At 32.2% G+C, this 22,815-nt stretch overlaps 1 protein-coding gene across 6 annotated transcripts in view; it reads left to right on the top strand.

Annotated features, from left to right (window-relative positions):
- The window catches only part of LOC148602130 (E3 ubiquitin-protein ligase TRIM45-like), a 113,490-nt gene extending 96,468 nt beyond the window's left edge, over positions 1-17,022 (top strand). The window contains exons 2-5 of one of the 6 annotated variants that reach the window (XM_088556316.1): positions 385-432; positions 794-12,152; positions 15,004-15,024; positions 15,728-17,022. In XM_088556316.1, coding sequence (XP_088412442.1) covers positions 385-432; positions 794-821 — 76 coding nt within the window. In that variant the 3' untranslated portion in view covers positions 822-12,152; positions 15,004-15,024; positions 15,728-17,022. Of the gene's footprint in view, positions 1-384; positions 433-793; positions 12,153-15,003 lie in introns of those variants that run through there. The other 5 variants (XM_088556319.1, XM_088556317.1, XM_088556315.1 and 2 more) reach the window with 5 other exon arrangements.
- The last annotated feature ends 5,793 nt before the right edge of the window (positions 17,023-22,815 follow it).

Here is a 22,815-nt window from a genome sequence, read left to right as displayed (position 1 = left end):
CGTTTCTTGAACTTAAACTACAAATTTCATTTGCTGCACGTTGTGATTTGATGCACCACCTAGAGATCTTTCATGCAACCTAACAAAAATAAGAAATATGTAACCTCTTCTAGACCAATAAAATAAATTCAGAAATAGGAACCATGTAACCTAGTGTAGACTAACAAAATAAATTCATAAATAGGAAACATGTAATCTCTTCTAGACCAACAAAATAAATTCAGAAATAGGAAACATGTAACTTCTTCTAGACCAACAAGATAAATTCAGAGTCAGAGTGATATATATCATTCTTATAAAACCAACGCATTAATATTTTGATGTATTTAAAAGTAATCTAACATAAACAAAAATCATGTAAATTGATTTATGTTATGTTTGTAGGCAACCTGATGAGAAAAAATTGGAACTTTATCGCTGTGAGGAATGTGGGTATGTATTACAAAATTGTATAATGTAATTTATACGAAATTCCAATGCCATTGGAATCTAAATTAAAATTGTTATACACAAACGAAAAACAAATTTTGTATTTTTCTTGATATACCATACAGTCAGATTGTAAATAAAAAAAGGTGTAAACAAAATTTCACATTATGTTTAGATATTTAATAGAAGGCAAAAAGAAGATAAACAGAAATAAGAATTTGGTCAAATTTGGAAAATATACAAACGGTTATGTGAATCTTATATCAAACTACTCACAACACTTCCATAACTATTTCCACATGGAACATATTTACACATTAACAATAACTTACGTTGATGTTTATTTTTTTCCTTTTATTTACAGACGTGAAACGAAGATTTCTTTGGAGTGAGTATTGAATTGTTGTCTAAAACCCTACTGTGAAGGTTAGACAGGTCAACACTGATAGTGTGCCTAAATATTGCTGATTGGTAACGTGACTATTAGATGTAGCGCAATAATGACTTGAACGTAACACTTTTGTAAAAAGAACAATACACTTATAAATTAAATAATACTTAATTATCACTTCATCAGAAACTTTAATAGGTAACATAATAAATGAGAAATCACATCCGAAGTGCTAAAAATTAATAGTTCACATTTTTTATAACGGGACTGTAGATTGTAAACATTATACATGTTATAGTAAAATCAGTTCTTACGGACGTAATCGTAGTGAGGTCAAACAATGCCACTAGGCCAGGGAGCAATACGAAATGCTATATCTGGCTGGGTTTTCCCATCCAATTTTTGTTTACGGAAATATAGTTTTTTTATTCAATCTATATCCGATCGGTTTATCGACAGCCCTTATTAGATTATTGGAAAATGATAGATTTCCAATTTATTTTCATTCTTTGGATATTGTTTTCACAAAAGATATTCGATCCCTAATTGTATCCCTTCGTAAAAAAACCTAAGTTTTTTTGGTATAACACTACATCGAATCTTGCCTATTTAGTACTTGCATTACTACTCAAAATCGAGTCCACCGGAACTGTAGTGACCGATTATTTCTGATGCTGGTAGTTTTGATGGTGTTGTCATTTTTTAAAATATGGTTAGCTTTACCTTCTATTCAGTTGCTTGATGTTGGGGTTATTTCAGGTTTGTCCGAGTCAAGCTCAATTGCTAAGGTATTCTGTTTTAATGATTTATTTGTTGATCTCAATGTTTACAAATGGGACAGGGACAATGTGATAAAGAATAAACAAGGGAACAAAAGTTATTGCGGCAATCAAAAGAATGCAATCCAGCGACAAAGACCAGGCATGGAAAACAGACATACACAACAAAGAACATGAAGCAACTAAAATCATATGCAAAAAGCAATAAAAGCAAATGAACAACTCGGACTCTACAAAGTGGGAGAATGGACCAGGTGCACCGGTAGGGTAAGCGTCGTCTGCTTTTCTAGAAACATCCGCTTGGGTAGACAAACAAAGAGAAAAAAAAACTATGACACGTTGAATAAATGATTTAAACAGATTTAATGGCACAGATGGATACACCTTAACGACCCACGAGTTCATGGTGACGACCGTAAAACTTTTGTAGTGATGACTTCAATCTTGTAGCAACATTACCCTGTTCCAGAAGCCAACTTGTTAGAATTCTAGCGCGATACAATAAGTCTGTGTAGTTTCTTCAAGCTCTGGCACAACTATTGACATCACTTTTCTTAAGACTAGATCTGTGATTTATTGTAAAAGTTTAAGTTCCTAACAAATTTTGATATTGTTGCAAATCCTATAATAACTGTATGAGCACAGGAAAAACAAAATTCGTTTACATTAGTTAGAATTGGCTAGTTCTTGATAGCCTCTGTTTTAGCCGGATCAGGTGAAATGCCCCCAGAATTCATTATGTAACCTGAGAAGGATAGCGGTTTTTGGAGCTATTTTTATAAACTGCCTGACCAAGGCGGTTAAGTATTGTTTTCCGTCTGGTAATGTGTTTGTCAAACTAACTGAAAAATTCATCGATGTAGACTACACATAATTCCATCGGAGTCCTAAAAGGAGGATACATGTCTTAAGTCTTGTACAAGTGGCTTCAACATAGGATAAGTCAAATAGCATTTTGGTAAATTCAAGCAAACCGTGTGTGCTGTAAGAAAGGCTGTCTTTGTTGCATCTATTGGCACTTCCGACTTAATGATAGAACGGCCAGTGGGTTGATCGGTCGGCAATTGATTATTGTTTTAATTTTGCTGGTTTAGAAAATATATCTAGGAAACTAGATGTTGCAGTGGACGCTTACCCTACATCTGGTCCATGCTCCCAGTTTATAGTGGAGTCCGAGTTGCTCATTTGCTTTTGATACTTTGTATGTATGATTTTAGTTACTATATGTTCTTTGTTGTATACGATTGTTTTCCATGTCTGGTCTTTGTCCCTGGATTACATTCTTTTGATTACCGCTAAAACGTTGGTTACCTTGATTACTCTTTAATTTGTGTAATGTGGATATATCCGGAAAATAGAATTAGTAGCCATTGTAGGATATGTGGTGAATCAAATGAAAAAAAATATACTATGAGCAACTTGAAATTGTTAATTCATGGAAGACGCCATGACAATTTTGCACCTCTTAATAATAATTTAGAAAAAAATATTAATACAAAATACTTAACTGTGTCCCTGAAGGCGTCACATGCATATATTTCTATCGTATAGAAAAGAAATGAACTCACAACCAAAACAGTTTTCCCTGCAAACTTAGCATTCTGATGGAAAAAAAAAAACTGTCCGTAACAAAAATGAAAGTTTCAAGTGCTCCTTTAATGTTGCTGAGTAGTAACAAATGTGTAGCGTCATGTCTGAAAAACTCAAATTCTGATGCTTTAATTGACATGTAACGAATAAGAAATTGTTGTTCCTTAATCATAAATGACCGTATCGCGCAATTATGCCACTATCTAGATTTACCTGTAATTTTTTGTGTCAGGGTTCCGTGCTAATGAAGTCTTAGCAACATCTTGGACCAAATTATGTTTAGGTCAGGTACCAACAGTTTTGCTCTACAAAAGAAACATTTGATGTTTTCTCAATTAGTTTTTTTTAGTATTTGACTATACTAAGTCGTTAGCCCCAAGATGTACTTCGAGGTATTCCGTACCTTTGTCTTGAAGACATGGTCAAATTCGGACCACCTAATGCCAGATTTGGTTATCCCGTCTATATTTACTTTTTTGTCATTAAGGTTCTGGCTATCCTCGCCAGTTCGCTTTTTAGCTGCATCTCCTGCTGACTCAATTGTCCAAACTACAATTGGACCGAAAATCAAAATTTGAATTTACTTTATCGTTTATATGTGTATTCCAATGTAAGGTCATATGCAGTTGATGTCCATCTACTTAATTTTTAATCTTATCGTTGCTAATACCGTGGTAATTATTTCTTGGCGGCACATATGTAAAGGAATGGGATTTAAATAGGTGCGCTCCTCGTATTTCACAAAATTCTATTGTTTTACCTAGCACAGCTGACACCTGATACTGGGTTCATGTAGAACTGCTTAAGTGAATATTTTGGTGCAATTTTGCCTATGGATGGCATTTAACATTTTTGAAATAACAAAATTATTAGTTGTGTCCTGGGTATTTTGTGTCTTGTGATAAAAGGAAATCCCGCTATTACATGTCTTACTTTTTTCGGCAAACAACTTTCTCATTGAAAGGTATGCTATATATTTGGTAACTTTTTCAACTGGTATTGGCCAAGTAATGTCTAACAAGAAGTGTTTTTAAAATGACTTAAAAGTGGATATTGTTGTTTCATACGTTTTTCCTGTACTGTCGCATATAGAACTGGCCAGCAGTCTATCCGACTCTATATCTTTAGTAGCCAAACATGGTTCGGTAAATCTGTAGGCATTTTCCATGCGTCTGGAGCTACCTGCCAATCCACTGACAACGAGAAATTGCATAGGCAATAGAATTATTTTTGCCTAGGTTATCTTCAGCTTTTATACAAATAGTAAACTTAAGCGTTTTAAATACAAGTTTCCGTACAACTAACATCACCACAGGTGATTTGGACGCGTTCTTATTCGCCAAATACACAACTGCTTAGTTTTCAGTGTTAAAAAAATCTTACTTTTGAAGTTAGACCCACACAAAACAATGGACACACTGTAGCACCAATTTCCACTGAAGTAAATTCCGAAACCAACCCCCCCCGAACTACATTTGTATCACTTAAAATGTCTAAATTATAGTTTGTTGACCATGAAGCCAGCCTAAAGTCAGCTTTCACTGATGAATTGATTTGTTTCTGTGATGTTTCTTTTTTACGCTTATCGTGGAAATCTATGAGCCTTCTACAGAATGCTCTACTGGATGAAGTAACTCTGCAAGTAAACTTTAATTATCCTAACCAAGATTGTCTTTTTGCAGTGTTAATTTTTCGCGACTGAGCGTGAGTTGAATCTCCTTTAGAGCTCATCGAGCTTATCTTTTGGTATTTTAGCTTCATTTCTAATGTATCAATTTCAATACCTAAGAAGGTTATTTTTGTTTTAGATAGCACAGGTTTTTCTTCTGCCGCTGGTATGCCTAGTTCCTAACAAATCCTTACGAGGTCTCAAGTAAATTCAAACTTTGTTCGATACCTTCCCTGCCAAGAAAAAAACATTACTAAGTAATGGACTATAATGACGGGCAGTTTTCTGGATAAATTAAGTGATGAATCAATCATTTCTTTACCCTTTGGCACTAAGCCTAAGGGGAATACGGATAAAAATGGTATTGCTTATGATTTAAACAGACCAGCTACAGGTCCTGCTTTTAATTCCCTTTTTAACCTTTTCAAACAAAATATTATAATATTCCCTTGCGCTTTTCAACTTTCTTGATTCTCCTGGGATATGAGAACCAGAACAATGCAACGAAAAAACTGTTTCAAAACCCAATAGTAATATCTGGGTTTCTAAGTCATCCGGATAATCAATCAAATAAGAATCTATTTTTTCAATATTGATGGGTGAACTACAGGTAACAAGCGAATATGTTGTGCATGAGTCTTTGGTTACGTTTGGTAAAGGTAAACTATTGACCAAACTTTACGACAAACGTGATGACTTTTCATTCAGAATTGTCAACTTTCCTTTCATCTGTGGCAACATCCCTTCGGCACCTGCGTATGGAGTGTTCATATCACAACTCATACGTTATGCCAGAGCTTGCCGAAACTACACAGACTTTTTGTATTGCGCTAGAACTCTAACAAATAGGCTTTTGGGACAGGGTTATGTTGCTACAAGATTGAAGTCATCACTACAGAAGTTTTATGGTCGTCATCATGAACTCGTGGATCGGTATGGTGTATCCATCTGCACAATGAAAACTTATTTATTCCACGGGTCATAGTTTTCCTTTCTTCATTTGTTTACCCCGGACTTGACTTTTTATGAGCAACTCGGCGGATGTTTCTAGAAAAGCAGAGGACGCTTACTCTACCGGTGCACCTGGTCCATGCTCCCAGTTTTTAGTAGAGTCCGAGTTGCTCATTTGCTTTCGTTACTTTGTATGTATGATTATAGTTACTTTATGTTCTTTGTTGTGTATGTCTGTTTTCCATGTCTGGTCTTTGTCCCTGGATTACATTCTTTTGATTACCGCTATAACCTTGGTTCCCTTGATTACTCTTGCAAAAGTAGACCAGATGCTGTCCATTGCATTCGAAACATGCGAGTTTAAAAAAGGTTTTTGCAAGATTGGGTACAACGCTTACCGTTGGAGTTGTACGAAATACATGATTTTGTGTATTCATGGTTAATTTCCTACGAAAAGACTGCCAAGAAAAAATGGCGAATATATTGTCACTTGTTTGTAATTTCTGTACTGAGGAATGAACGTTGTGATTATTAGTGTCTCTCCTTGAAGTAATATAGAAAGACAATAAATCTTGATTTATAATGCACCATTATGGCCCTGGTCGCCTTGCTTGTCTTAGACGATGATTTACTTGCCGCGAATCGAACGTCATGTCACGGAGGTATTTCAGTAATTCTTTTGACATACCTGGTCTTTTCTCTAGCATTAAACTCATTTATATTATGAACGCGCTTGTCCAGTAATAAATGTTGGTTATAGGACGGGAAAAAACTGGCATGTGTCCGTCCCTAACAGCAACTTCCCCGTTCTGCTGTAGAAAATTGGCTTACTCTTTTGTAGATTTAATGAGGATGTTTAGATGACATATTTTTATTCCGGACTTTTTTCATATTTTACATGGAATAAAGTAACCTATAGAGTCATATATGCTTTCTTGTAAGCTTGGTTTGTTTTGCAAGAAAACCTAAAACCTAATTGATTAAATGCTTGAAGTAGTTTTTCACCCAAGTCACTGGTTTCCTGACGAACTTTAGAGAAATCAATTACGAACTTACCTATTTCAGTTTCGGTAACGACAGAATTTTCAGATTCTGTCCTTACACGCTCACTCGATTTATTTGTCCTCAAATTCAAGGCGTTCCTCCTCCTTAATCCTTTCACCTTGGATGGCGACGTTTGTCCTTTAGGTGATTTCTCACTTCGAGCATTGCTATATCAAGCACGAATTAGTCCGTATTTTAAACTAATGGTAAAAACAACTGGTAATTATAATGTTATAATGCCAATATAAATTCCGAAATTCAATTACCAAATTGCCAAATTATTTATTCAAGGCGTTAACAATAGAAAAAAGAAAAAAAAAACATGCTTGATGAATCGAAGTGATTGATTAAATCTGGATTAATCAAAATTTTAAAACCTCCCAAACCCCCCCCTCCCCAAAAAAAAAAAAACAAAAAAAACAGTAGAACATTTTTATAAGATTCTTGATGACTTGTATGATGCATAGGATAAGGTTCTATTGTATACTTATGAGAGATGATTTTGTACAAAGGCAGTTTTCAATTAAGTACAAATGTGTTTATTTGGAAATCAAACAGAAATTTCAGCTGTCTACTAAGCCTAAATCCTACATGTATAATAGATAATAGACTGAATGATAGGAAGTCAGAATTATTGTCTGATACCCTGTTTTATCTGCTTAAATATGTACATACCTTTAGTATGTAGTTATTATTGGTATGCTTTCTCCTGAGTTGGCACAATACAATGCAATGTGTGTATTTCGTAATTAAAATTCGTTGGGTCAAATATATTGTACGAAACAGTGAGTTACACCAACGAAAATCAAAATGAGTTACACTAACCAAACTCAAAGCCAAGTCTTTAAAACTTCAAGTAATAATCCATATCATCCAAGATAGGAAGTCAGAATTATGTTTTTTATCGCTATTTTGTTTGAAAAATCCTTTTGATCTTGCTATACGATATTTTTCAATTTCACGCCAGTCGATTGAGAATGAAAATTATCTCTAGTTTCTATGTCCCCGCGTGACATACAAGCTAGAACAACAGATAAAGAATCGCAGATGGAAATTTTGCAGCGCTTATAAAACTTACTTATTTACGTCAAGAAAACTGAAAATAAAAGAAAACTAATACCTTACAATTCGGCGAAACATCGATAAACAGATTATTAAATATTTTTTCAACTCGCAGGAGTTTCCCATGCGCATCTCGCCTCTATGCAAAGCCGCTCGACGAGATAACCACGAGAAACTCCATCTCGCTGAAAAAATGTTAAATAATCTTATATTTTAACCAGATACTTCAATTATATAGGTGTTACAAGTTTAGAAAAAAAACTTTCCCGAACAATGGTGTTGTATGTATTCTTCATATGTATTATGTTACTTAGTTATTTTTGTTAATATGACATACATCCATCTTCTGAAATAATAATAAAGCAATTTAAAATAAAAAGGAATTTCAATCAATGTCGGACTATACTAGTGAGTCTACAATGTCTCAAAGTCGAATAAGCGAATGACAACATCATCTTAAAAAAAAAAAAAAAAAAAATCAACTGATGTCGGCAATAACTATCATTTCAGTACAAGATCTGTATTTCGAGCTCGAGAATACCATATAGACATCCCTCTCTTAAACTCTTCAATCAGTTAAATCATAAATGATAACTCTTTCATAATGTTAATTTTATGTTTGATATTCTTTAAGCATAAATTCCAAAAATTTTACTTTAAGCATAAATAGTTTAAGAAGTCTATAAGTCCAATGACCAATAGATAACTTCAGACCGATTGTATTGTCTGTAATTAATATGGATACTAGGTTTCTTCCTTGGCTTAGTCATTGTGTTGAAAGAGTCTAAAAAGTTACCGCAAAAAAGCCGTTCTACTTCGGCAAAAGAACACCTTGCAAAGATTGGCTTTCTTGCACACCTCACTCAACGATCAGGTTTTCGAACATAGATAACTATTAGTCCCTGTTCAAACTTCCTAGCACATGAACCATACTTTCAGTACTTTAAGTATTCTCTTCATGCCATGGTGGTGAAATATATTACACAATTAACTACACTTAACATCGGTTAAAAAATGGTCTGAGTCCCTTGTTACAACCAATTATGTCCCTATCGCATGTGAAATTAATCCCAATTCTTCCCATGCGATGTTGAAAATCACGGTACATCATAAGACATACAATAAGGCCACAACCCATGTCATGCCATAAACTATAGTGTTATAATTTCTATGTAAAGACCTATGAGCGAATCAATCTTAATACCAAGAAAAATACTACCCTTAACAATTTGACAACAATATCATAACTTTGTTCTCTTACGAATGAGCCTATTTAACGGTTTAGTTAGCATTTTGGGTGAGTATCAAGCTTTCGTACTTTGTGTAGAATATTACCGTTAATCAAAGAATGAGAGATACCCGCACGTGTTAATCCTTTAGAAGTACATCTGTATAAAAATGAGAATGAAATCCTTAATTGGTTGACAATTTTTTTTATGACCTAGTGATATCGAAAACCTTGAAGCAGTCATTTCTCGGTAATATAAAGATTCCATTCGTTGAAATCCTAAAACAATGTTGCAAATACGAGCAAATCAAACCAATTGTAATTTGTACTTTTAGTGTTCGGAAAGCTTCCAAATCTTTTTTCAAGTGTAGCTTGCACTATCTTTTATGAACAATTCTCATTCTGCTCTTTCATTCTGCGCTTGGATGGACCACGTCCGAGGTTTTTAGCTTCATATGACCCAAGTCTGAGATTTCGTAATGATGCTTTTCTTCTTGATTAGGAACTTGTTGCTGCATGACCAATTTACAAAACCGGTCAAAGTTCAGATCGGATGTTCGGGAAACTTATTATCTATATATTTACTTTATGTTCCTCCAATTCATGCATACCATTTTCGGTGACAAGTATAAGGAGACTCATCTCCATCTTCAACTCGGCATCTCTGAAGGCACATATATTACTTTCCACGTCAATCATTTCCTAATTATAAATGGACCAAAGTCAAGTCCGGGGTAGACAAACGAAGAAATTGAAACTATGACCCGTTCGATAATTCAGTTTTCAGTTTTCATGGCGCAGATGGATAAATCATAACGATCCACGAGTTCATGATGCCGACCATAAAACATCTGTAGATCAATGCAGAGTGTATCAGTTTGATACAAAATATGCTAATCTAGGAAATTTAAGCCATTAATTTTGAAGGACATTACAACTTAGCCTTAGTAGATTAAAAAAAAAAACAAAAACCCATCCATGTCAAATGCCGATAATATTTACGTTATAAATATTAGATAGCTAGATCAAATCGAAATGACAACAATTTAAAAATAAAAAAAAGTAATAGCAAACCTGTTCAAAAAAGATCACTCTCAAATTCTAACAGTTTATAAATGTATGTTAACATTGCATTTCACCAGCTAAAATGAACTTCTAACAGTTTATAAATGTATGTTAACATTGCATTTCACCAGCTAAAATGAACCTCTATGTCAATATTTGTTATAATCCAGAGCAATTCATGTTCTGTTAAGATTATTGATGACAGATACATGTCATGACATTAGCTTACCATGTCAATGTCAGATACTGAGGCTTTCTTCCTTTTCTTTAGTACTATAAGCCTCCATTTTATACAAAAAAATATCTCTTTTTCGTCATTATATAAATGAGTATGTATTGTGTACTCAAGAAACCATAATATTTGTATATCATTGCTGCTTTCATTTGATAAATATAAGAACTGTTTTCTATCCTTGTTAGTGAAGATATATCTGTTTTGTTTCTTTCAGGGAGTAAGTATCAAGAGAAAGTAAGATAAGTACATGTATTTATTTCATCCGACTGTTAAGTATATATAATATACTACTAAGAATAAATTTGTTACAGCAGGCAATTATGATAGAGGCTAATGAAAAAAAGGAAGAGGACAAAGACCAAATTGTATAAGGCATCTTATTTTAAAAGTTATAAATTATTTGTTGACACTTTGAGCCAGTAACTCCTGATTAATTGAAAAATTGAAATGACAAATGTTATAAATATGAAAATTATACCAGACATTCTTTGTTGATCAAATATGAACAGATCAAATACTAATCAACAAACACCTAAATAATTATGACGTAAATAGTAATCTATCCTTTGCTATTTTGTTTTCTTTCACTACTGTTAAGGTTTCCTTGAAAACTATACATATTATATCGTTTGTATGTTTTACAACAAAAATGTTTGGAAATTCTGGGGGTATATGTGTAGACTGTAAGAAAAGTAGATGTATATTCTCATTCAGACCGAGTAATTTAACAAAAGAATTTAAAGATATTTATATAAGATTATCATCTGTTAGAAATTGCGAAATAGTTTGAAAAGTTAGATAGAAGATAAAGATAGAATATCGGAATGCAGATAATGTCACCGTTAAACAATAACGTGTTCTATTATAGAAAAACAATAATACGTATTTGATATTATTTATGTTGTATTTAACTAAAAATACTTTTATACTCAGTTGTATATCATTAAAAAGAGTTTTATTCAAGTTCAAAATATTTGTTTGCAATGATTTATACTTTTATTTGAGTATGTAAATATCGAAAAAAAAAATATATAAGTACATGTATAGATCAATGCAGAGTGTCTCAGTTTGATGGAGAATATACAAGTCTAGGAAATTTAAAACAATAATTTTGACGGAATTTACAACTAAGACAGTATATTAAAAAAAAACAAACAAAAACCCATACTTGTCAGATACAGATAATATTTACGTTATAAATATTAGCAAGCTAGATCAAATGAAAATGACAAAAATTAAAAAGAAAATTAATAACAAAATTGTTCATATATGATCATGATCAAATTCTTACAGTTTGTAAATGTATGTTAACATAGCATTTCACCAGCTAAAATGAACTTCTATGTCATTAAGACACTATTTGTTGACATTCTCAACAATGTATGTTCTGATAATACTATCGATGACAGATACATGTAACCAGTCATGACATAAGCTAACCACTTCAATGTCAGATATTGAGGCTTTTTTTCTTTTGTTGAGTAATAATATAAGCCTCCATTCTATTCAAAATTTATCTCTTTTTCGTCATTATATAAATGAATACGTATTAGGAAACTATAATCTTTGTATATCATTGCTGCTTTCATTTGATAAAACAAAAGATCTGTTTACTGTCCTTGTTAGTGAAGATATATTTGTTTTGTTTATTTCAGTTTGTAAGTATCAAGAGAAAGTAAGATAAGTACATGTATTTATTTCATCCGACTGTTAAGTATATACAATATACTACTTAAGATAAGTTTGTTACAGCAGGCAATTATGATAGATGCTAATGAAAGAAAGGAAGAGGACAACGACCAAATTGTATAATGCATCTTATTTTAATTGTTATAAATTATTAGTTGACACTTTGAGCCAGTAATCTCCTGATTAATTGAAAAATTGAAATGACAAATGTTATAAATATGAAAATTATATCAGACATTCTTTGTTGATCAAATATGAACAGATCAAATACTAATCAACAAACACCTAAATAATTATGACGTAAATAGTAATCTATCCTTTGCTATTTTGTTTTCTTTCACTACTGTTAAGGTTTCCTTGAAAACTATACATATTATATCGTTTGTATTTTTTACAAGAAAAATGTTTGGAAATTCTGGGGGTATATGTGTAGATTGTAAGAAAAGTAGATGTATATTCTCATTCAGACCGAGTAATTTAACAGAAGAATTTTAAGATATTTATATAAGATTATCATCTGTCAGAAATTGCGAAATAGCTTGAAAAGTTAGATAGAAGATTAAGATAGAATATCGGAATGCAGATAATGTTACCGTTAAACAATAACGTGTTCAATTATAGAAAGAAGAGAGAGAAAAAAAATAAATATTTGATATTATTTATGTTGTATTTAACTAAAAATACTTTTATATTCAGTTGTATATCATTAAAAAGAGTTTTATTCAAGTTCAAAATATTTGTTTGCAATGATTTATACTTTTATTTGAGTATGTAAATATCGAAACAAAATATATAAGTACATGTATAGATCAATGCAGAGTGTCTCAGTTTGATGGAGAATATACAAGTCTAGGAAATTTAAAACAATAATTTTGACGGAATTTACAACTAAGACTGAGTAGATTAAAAAAAAAAACAAAAACCCATACTTGTCAGATACAGATAATATTTACGTTATAAATATTAGCAAGCTAGATCAAATGAAAATGACAAAAATTAAAAAGAAAATTAATAACAAAATTGTTCATATATGATCATGATCAAATTCTTACAGTTTGTAAATGTATGTTAACATAGCATTTCACCAGCTAAAATGAACTTCTATGTCATTAAGACACTATTTGTTGACATTCTCAACAATGTATGTTCTGATAATACTATCGATGACAGATACATGTAACCAGTCCTGACATAAGCTAACCACTTCAATGTCAGATATTGAGGCTTTTTTTTCTTTTGTTGAGTAATACTATAAGCCTCCATTCTATTCAAAATTTATCTCTTTTTCGTCATTATATAAATGAATACGTATTAGGAAACTATAGTCTGTGTACATCATTGGTGCTTTCATTTGATAAAACAAAAGATCTGTTTACTATCCTTGTTAATGAAGATATATCTGTTTTGTTTATTTCAGTTGGTAAGTATCAAGAGAAAGTAAGATAAGTACATGTATTTATTTCTTCCGACTGTTAAGTATATACAATATACTACTTAAGATAAGTTTGTTACAGCAGGCAATTATGATAGATGCTAATGAAAAAAAGGAAGAGGACAAAGACCAAATTGTATAAGGCATCTTATTTTAAAAGTTATAAATTATTTGTTAACACTTTGAGCCAGTAATTTCCTGATTAATTGAAAAATTGAAATGACAAATGTTATAAATATGAAAATTATATCAGACATTCTTTGTTGATCAAATATGAACAGATCAAATACTAATCAACAAACACCTAAATAATTATGACGTAAATAGTAATCTATCCTTTGCTATTTTGTTTTCTTTCACTACTGTTAAGGTTTCCTTGAAAACTATACATATTATATCGTTTGTATTTTTTACAAGAAAAATGTTTGGAAATTCTGGGGGTATTTGTTAATAGACTGTAAGACAAGTAGATGTATATTCTCATTCAGACCGAGTAAGTTTAAAATGGAATTTAATGATTGGGGTATAAGATAATCATTTGATAGAAATTGCGAAGCAGCTCGACAAATTAGATAGAAGACACATAATATATCGGACTGGAGGTAATGTTACCGTTAAACAATAACTTGTGGTCAATTATAAAATAGAAAAAATTGAGAAATAAAAATATTAAAACAAAAACGATAATAAATATTTTATATGAATAATTTTGTACTTAACTTAAAATACCTCTAATATTTTGTTGTATTTAATTAAAAACAGTTTCATTCAAGTTCAAAATATTTGTTTGTAATGATTTATACTTTTGACGGAAATATGTAGGTATATTTATTTCTAGGGGACCAATGTTCGCGGTATAGGGGAAAGATATAATATCGTGAATTAGAAAATCTATCAAACAAATGAATGGAAAATTTCCTTTTCGTGGTTAACTAAATCCATGAAAATATGTTCCCCACGAACAATAGTATTTCACTATCTATAACAACAAATATATTTTGTTTGGTTAAGTTGATAAGCATGACAAAAATATATACATAAAGTAATGTTTATTATGTATGTAAACTAAACATGCTTAGGACTTGTTTTAGTTTAAAATCAATAATTGTTGTTATCATTTTAATTCGTATACTTTATGTTTATTTGTTCATATTTGTCATTTCTGTTTTGATTTGTTTATAAATCAGAAATCTAAATGGTAGATTATTAAGGCAATTTAGTTAATTACTTTGTTATTACCATTGAGACTAGAGGCTGGTTTTTTAGTGAAAGATTAAATTTGCTAATGACAAATAAATGGTATGACACGTTTAAATGGTGATCGAACTAATGCAAAACAAGTTCGTGATTTTGTAGAAACAAGGTATTATACGTTAGATAGAGTTTTGTTCATTTATCATTTTTTTCAGTTTTCCTATAAATTCTGATTTTTATTTCAGTTGGTGTCCACAATGTGAGAAGTAAGTATGAAACAATACTATAATAGAAACATCACAGTCAGGACGAACATGTGTTATTACTTTTACAACTCATACAGGTTTCATATAAAGGATTAAATTAGTGAAGACATTGTTTTTAACACTAGAAGTGTAACGTTGTTTTATTCCATTAGTTTTACGTTTTGATGAAGTAAACGTAGTTAGAGACTTTAAAGAACAGTTTTCATGTTACATTATACTTTAATTTTGAGATATAATATCATCATTTTACGAATACTTTGAAAAGGAGGTACAGGTTATCACTGCCCCCGTGGTAAAATATTTACGTTGGATAATATATTTCAGTTTTATATATCATGAGCATTATATTTTATAATCCATTTAATTTTCAATTGTTTGAAAATGACATTTGTTGCAATATGATATATAATTTATTGTGGTGACATTTTTAAATATTATTGTAATGGTGACCTGCCATTTTGATCTTGCTGCTGGTTAGGTTTAATAGTATCAACACTGTAGCGATGTTGCTAGTTTTAAGAGTAATTTAGTAAATCAATATTCTAACGGAAATCAAAAGACTTAAAGTATTCAAAAATATACGTATTAAAAATACACGATTTACATGTGGTTCTTTATATTAACCTTTCTTAGACTGTAAGTTGTAATAAAATATATGGATATATCTGTGTATTTAATGTTTAATATTTCTTTTTTTTTTCAGAAATTCTATGAAGTATATTGGACCAGTCTGAATACTGAAAAGAGAGAGAAAATAAACAAATACACTGATAAACGACAAAACTTGAGTTGTTAAATTTAAGTCTAAATTTGTGTGTTTGTAGATCCGAGTTGATGTTTTGACTTGTTGAGTTTAAGCTTTTGTTTAAATTTATGTGTTTTGTAGATCCGAGTAGACGTTTTGACTTTTTCAGTCCAAGTTTTTTGTTTTTTTTTTAAATTTGTGTGTTTTGTAGATGCGAGTTGATGTTTTGACTTATTGAGTTAAAGCTTTTTTTCAAATGTGTGTGTTTTGTAGATCCGACTTGATGTTTTGATGTTTTATGTGATTTATGTTCAGAAGTATCATGTAATTGTACTCATTAAATCCTGTTAGATAATTTACACTCATATATGAAAAACAATTCACTAAAATATATATAAGTTAATTCTTTCTAATTTTTACATTAATCCATTGAAGGAGGTAGTGGTAGATCGTCGTTGCTTTTCAATCAAGAACAAGCAACCGTTGATTTAGTTTTTAAGACTTTGTAAACATGGAAATTGTTGAATGTAATATACAGTTTTTAAGTCGATTTTTTTTCATGTTCAACTCATTTTGTTTATTGAATTGAATGTAATGCCATTGTACTATATATTGCTGCCGTTTATAATTTAATAGTTTCAACAAATCATTGTATTGTTAATCTTAAAAAAACCATGATATTTTGATTTAATTAAATAAGATTTAACAAAAGGACATTTTTCCGAAAAAAATCCCATGAATAAGAAAAACATAAAATGATCTATAGATTGTACTTTATACTTAGTGCAGGATTTTATGTGGAATTTGAAACCTAAGATTAAACATAAAGTGATATAAAATCCCATCATGAATTTTGTTATTGTCGGTATGTCATACATACCCACTACAGCTCAGATTACGACTCATCTCATCTGGTAACAATAACAAATTTGGTCTGTTTAGGTACTTGTGTAATAAACCTACGGCAATAAAAATTCTTGCAGGCGAGGTTTATTTTTTAATTATGCACAGTCCGTTGAACACTACACGTGGATTTAAATGATGTTATATTTTTCTGCTTGAAAAGACAGATGTATATTGTGATTATGATTCCCGTTGATTTGCCCATTTGAATATCTCTCCGTGCCAAGTTCTAAACCCAAACTCAAACATGTGTCATAAATGATCATATATTTGTAACTACTTAGATTATTCAATGATTGATGAAATATGTATATTGGTTTATACTCCATTAAAATCATGTTACTTTACAATAGTTGCTATTTATAGGACCATACATAAATTTCGGTCGTATAATATAATTGCAGTTCTTTGTCTCCTACGTAGTCGTCTGTAAACACTTTATTTTCGTGCAAAATCTTTTTGTTTGAACTTAAAAAATATACGAAAGTTCTTGATAACAAATGGAAAGCTGATATTGATACTGTGACGCCTATTGTTTTGAAATTAAACAAACATTAGGCCTTGGGGAAAAGATCTGGAGGAGTAATTAAGGAAATCATGGTTATAGCAGTAATCAAAAGAATGCAATCCTGGGACGAAGACCAGGCATGGAAAACAGACATACACAACAAAGAAGATAAAGTAACTAAAATCAAACATACAAAGTAACAAAAGCAAACGAGAAACTCAGACTCCACTAAAAATTGGAAGGATGGACCAGGTGTACCGGTAGGGTAAGGTATTTCGTTGATTTCGCCAGTCTGTTTCATAAAGCAGTAAAGATAAAATATGATAAGACTTGAATAACATCACTGGTTCTAAAATATTAACATTGTGAACGTAACTGTATGATACACTTTGCTCAGGTTAATTTTCCATACATTGGTAAGGTAAATGTCATTAATCAAAACCAGTAACTTTTTAGTGCTGAAGATGGCGAAGTTTTCAGTTATTTTCTAAAAAAACTATACATGTTTGCAATACCTAGGTATAGGTGTGAAATAAACAAGCAATTCAACATTTTGGTCTGGTTAATTGCATACTTCTTTAATTGCGCCAATATAAGATGCAAACGTATCAGTGAAATGAGATATATAATTTCATTTTAAATCCGTTTGTAAATATCTGCAATTCCCTAGAAAGAAGTGGCAAGTCCTGGAAACGACGGCAAAAACAAAAGTACAATAGACCAGACATGGAAAACAGACAAACACAACAAAAAACATAAAGTAACTAAAATCATACATACAAAGTAACAAAAGCAAATGAGCAACTCGGACTCCACTAAACACTGGGTGCATGGACCAGGTGCACCGGTAGGATAAGCGTCCTCTGCTTTTCTAGAAACACCCGCCGAGTTGCTCATAAAAAGTCAAGTCCGGGGTAGACAAACGAGGAAAGGAAAACTATGACCCGTTGAATAAATCAGTTTTCATGGTGCTGATGGATACACCATAACTATCCACGAGTTCATGATAACGACCATAAAACTTCTGTAGTGATGACTTTAATCTTGTAGCAACATAACCCTGCTGTTAGAGTTCAGGCGCGATACAAAAAGTCTGCGTAGTTTCGGCAAGCTCTGGCATTACGTATGAAAATATCGGCAAAGGCCATCCATAGGTCTTCAATGAACGACCAAGAAATCCTCACACCATATGGTATTCTGAAGCTGGCTCAAATACATCATTATTCACTTGAACAACGAAAGAGTTGCTTCTATATACTCAATTAATAAAATAAACCTAAGATGAAACCAACCAAGACATAAAGAGGCCAGCAATTCCTGACTTCAGACAAGCGCACAAATTGCGGCGGAGTTAAAATATTTTGGCGTTATCACAACCCTCCCTTTAAAAATGTGACCACTGTGGAAAAAACCCTTGTTACAATGAACAAACTAAATATAAATTTCACAAACGTAACTGCAAGCTTTAGACCAGTTTAAACCTACAAAAATGAGCCTATCGCATATAAAATCCCTATTCTTCTAATGCGGAGTTGAGATTCACGGTACATCATATGTCCAAAAATAAGAACACAACCTATGTCATGCCAAATATTGCTTTTTAATATAGTTTTTTTTTAAGTTCCTATGTAAAGACCGTATGAGCAAAAAAATTGCCATCTTAAAAGATTGACTACAATATCATAACTATATGCTACAAGAATGAGCCCATTCACCGATTTAGTAAATTTAATGGGGGAGCATCGAGCTTCCCGTGCATTGTATACAATCTTATCGTAAAACAAAGGGTGAGAGATACCAGCACGTATTAATCCATCACAAGTACATATGTAGTTGAGAAAGAAAAAAAAGTAAATCAGTCGGCATGCCAGTGAGAACAGATAGTGCTCCACTACTTGCTGACCTATTCCTTAACTCTTCTGAGGCTGACTTAATATGGCTTTTCTGTCCCAGAAGAAGGAACATCTTTAGGAAGCTAAAACCTTTTATCTCAATTTACGGCATACAGATAACGTATAATCATTAAACAATCCTTGTTTCAGGGATTTTATGAATCGCATCAAACCCAAATTACTTGAGGTAAAGGATACTACAGACACTGTGAAGACAGTCTCATATCTTGACCTACACTTAGGGATGAATGGTAAAGGTAAACTATTGACAAAAACTACGACAAACGTGATGACTATTCCGTATTGTTAACTTTCCTTTCATTTGTGATAACATCCCTTCAGCACCTGCCTATGGAGTTTTCATATCACAACTAATACGTTAAGCCAGAGCTTTCCGTAACTACGCAGAATTTTTGTATTGCGCTAGACTTAATACAATAGGGCTTCTGGAATAGGTTTATTTTGTTACAAGTTTAAAATCATCACTACAAAAGGTTTATGGTCACCATCATAAACTCGTAGACCGTTACGGTGTATCCATCTGTACCATGAAAACTGATTTGTTCAACGTGTCATATATTTCCTTTTTATATTTCGTCTACCCTTGACTTGACTTTTTATGAGCAACTCGGCGGGTGTTTCGACTAAAGCACATGACGCCTATCCTACCGATGCACCTGGTCAATGCTCCCAGTTTTTAGTTGCTCATTTACTTGTATTACTTTCTGTGTATTATCTGGATTATTTCATATTCTTTTTGTGTGTGCGTGTGTGTGCCTGTTTTCCATGTTTGGTCTTTGTCTCGGGATTACATTCTTTTGATTTCCGCTGGAGTTTTTGATTTCCTTGATTACTCTTTTACGAGCTTGTGATATTAAAAACCTTGATAAATTAATGTCTTGGCTATATATTGATTCCTTGCGTTAAATTCCGAAACATTGTTACAGATGCGATCCCATTGTGATATGTAAACACCATATGATGTGTGGTGACAAGGGACAACACCATCTTCAAACGGGTAGTTGACTAAAGAGAATTAAAAATCATCACTTTTATTGTTACTTTTGGGATTTGATCTACTATTATCGATAATAATACCAAGATCTTTTATAACATTCGCATTATTCAAAGACAGTGTAACATGATATATGTTTTAGTATAAAAATTGACGTCAACGTTGTTTACAGCCAAAACAGCGTCCAAATACCTACAGGTGTTATTCAAGTTTCTACCAGATGATGTTTGGAAGACTCTCTATTTATTCTAGCCATCAACTGTTTTTCCATAACAGAACAAAACGAGGTCTGCAATAAATGGTGCATAATTAGTGTCCATTGAGAATTCCAATAACCTGACGATATAAACGATTTTATACAAGCAAATGAAAATGTTGTCTAACAGTTATCAAAACATCAAAACTGCCACTGCACTCATCGATAGAGGATGTCTTTATATCGGTTAAACAAATAATGAAGAAAACAAAAGAAATATTTGTATTTAAACTGTTTTAGCACAGATTCTGTCAACTATTGTAACAGTATTATGAACTTAGACTTTGCTTATGAACGGCGAATCTATTTGTATTCAATTAACATTTGACTCTGTTGATAATACACCATAAAGTTCTTGTATTGCTGCTGTTTTGACCCAATCCCTCGACCAATGACAAAATACTAGATTTCCTTTAACACACAATGTGCGTCGGTCGACAATAACTTTCTTACAGGGTACATTGTATGTCATTTTCAAAATACGTTACTTTTGTCAGAACAATTTAGAGCCTCTCATCTTTCAGAGTATCTACGTATATAGGACGTCGCCAACGCTCCGTCCCTATCTGCAATTCCCTAGAAAGAAGTGGCAAGTCCTGGAAACGACGGCAAAAACAAAAGTACAATAGACCAGACATGGAAAACAGACAAACACAACAAAAAACGTAAAGTAACTAAATTCATACATACAAAGTAACAAAAGCAAATGAGCAACTCGGACTCCACTAAAGACTGGGTGCATGGACCAGGTGCACCGGTAGGGTAAGCGTTCTCTGCTTTTCTAGAAACACCAGCCGAGTTGCTCATAAAAAGTCAAGTCCAGGGTAGACAAATGAAAAAAGGAAAACCATGACCCGTTGAATAAATGAGTTTTCATTGTTTTGTTCACTCAGTTCATTACCAACACAATCTATAAAGCACATTCTTTAAAAAAACGTCCGAGAAATTTATCAAGTTTCCTTGATGCCTTTAATAAATTTATTCGTAAAGGATGCTATTTACAAATCATTGTCTTTTCTTGGAAAAATAAGTTCATTTATGGAGGTATTCGACCCCTGATAATACTTTTTTTAAGTATTGCACTACATCCAATCTTGCAAATTTAGTACTTGACGTCTCCAAATCCAGTCTACTGGAACTATTGTTGGCGATTGTTTTCTAATGCTAGTAGTTTTGACGTTTTTGTCATTCAGTGCCAGCGTTCAGTTACTGTGCGTGTTCTTTAATTGGATATCTTATTTTGTCTATATGATGTATTCCATTAAAAGAATTCGATGTTTTGTTAAACAAAATTTCATGGTATATTTGTGGTTTCAGTTTTCTTTTGACTTTACATTAAAATAGTAGGCATGTGCATGTCCACTGTCAGAAGATGTTGATCATTAATAAGTCATTGCGTCGTTATTTCAGGTTACGGTTAATTCTGAAGAAATGTCATTGTTCTGTAATCCTTGATTTTAATCCTTTTGTTGTGGTGGCCTTGCAGAGCTTACTTATAGGTGTGCTGAAGACATTTTGATGAAATCTGGACGTATTTACTATTATGTATTAAAGTTATACGCTGGTGCATTTGTCGCGTTTATGGTTATGAATTATCATGCATTCGAAATTTGTCCTCTTAGTCTTCGTTAAACGTTTTACTTTTATATTGTATGTATTAACATATTTTTGTTTGGAACATGACGTGCAAATGTTTATCAAATATTCTTATCCATATATGAACAATACTTCTGATAGTGGCCACAGGGTCGGGGTATACAGATCTCTCAATGTTTTCAATAAAATATTGTCGAAGTTCAAAATCAAAATAGTGTAAGACAGGGAAACATAAACACACTACAAAGAACATGAAATAACAAAAATGAGAAACGTACATAGAAACAATAGTCAAAGGGTATGGGCCAAGTGTACCGGTAGGGTAAGCGTCCTCTATATGTTATCATTTATCTCAAGTTCTTTGCGGTGCGATGTGAAAAAAAAGGACACGAAACTAGGATTATTTAACAATAACACATCATCTATATAGTGGAATCTTAGATTAAAGTACCTAGCTAGTTCCTGCTTTTGGATCAAATCAGCAATAAAGTAATCCTCATGAGAATGGGGGAATAGTTCAACAAGGAGGAGAACAAATAGTTCCCAATGGACAGCTGACCGTTTGATGAAAAAAGGCGTTCGCCAGACTGGCCAAATATGAAAACTTCACTATTTGGTTGATAAAGTATTTTCATGAATCTTAAAATATACGATTCAAATATTGAAATATTGTCAAGTAAAAACCCTCAGTTAACTGATGACATATAGATTTATTTTGTGTATTTCATTTTTATTGTTTTAGTTTTCATGCTTAAATTTTATAAAAACAAATATATGCAAATGATATTTTCCAAAACTCTTTTCGAGTCTTATATTTCAAGCGATTCCTGAAATGTTCTTTGGTATTGTTCAGTTGAAACTATACCATCAGAGAAT

The sequence above is a fragment of the Perna viridis genome, chromosome 12, assembly GCF_037379345.1.
Source record: "Perna viridis isolate PV_CMFRI_1.1 ecotype Kerala chromosome 12, ASM3737934v1, whole genome shotgun sequence".
In the NCBI taxonomy this organism is placed as follows: Eukaryota; Metazoa; Mollusca; class Bivalvia; order Mytilida; family Mytilidae; genus Perna; species Perna viridis.
This window is presented reverse-complemented; position numbering and strand designations above follow the sequence as displayed.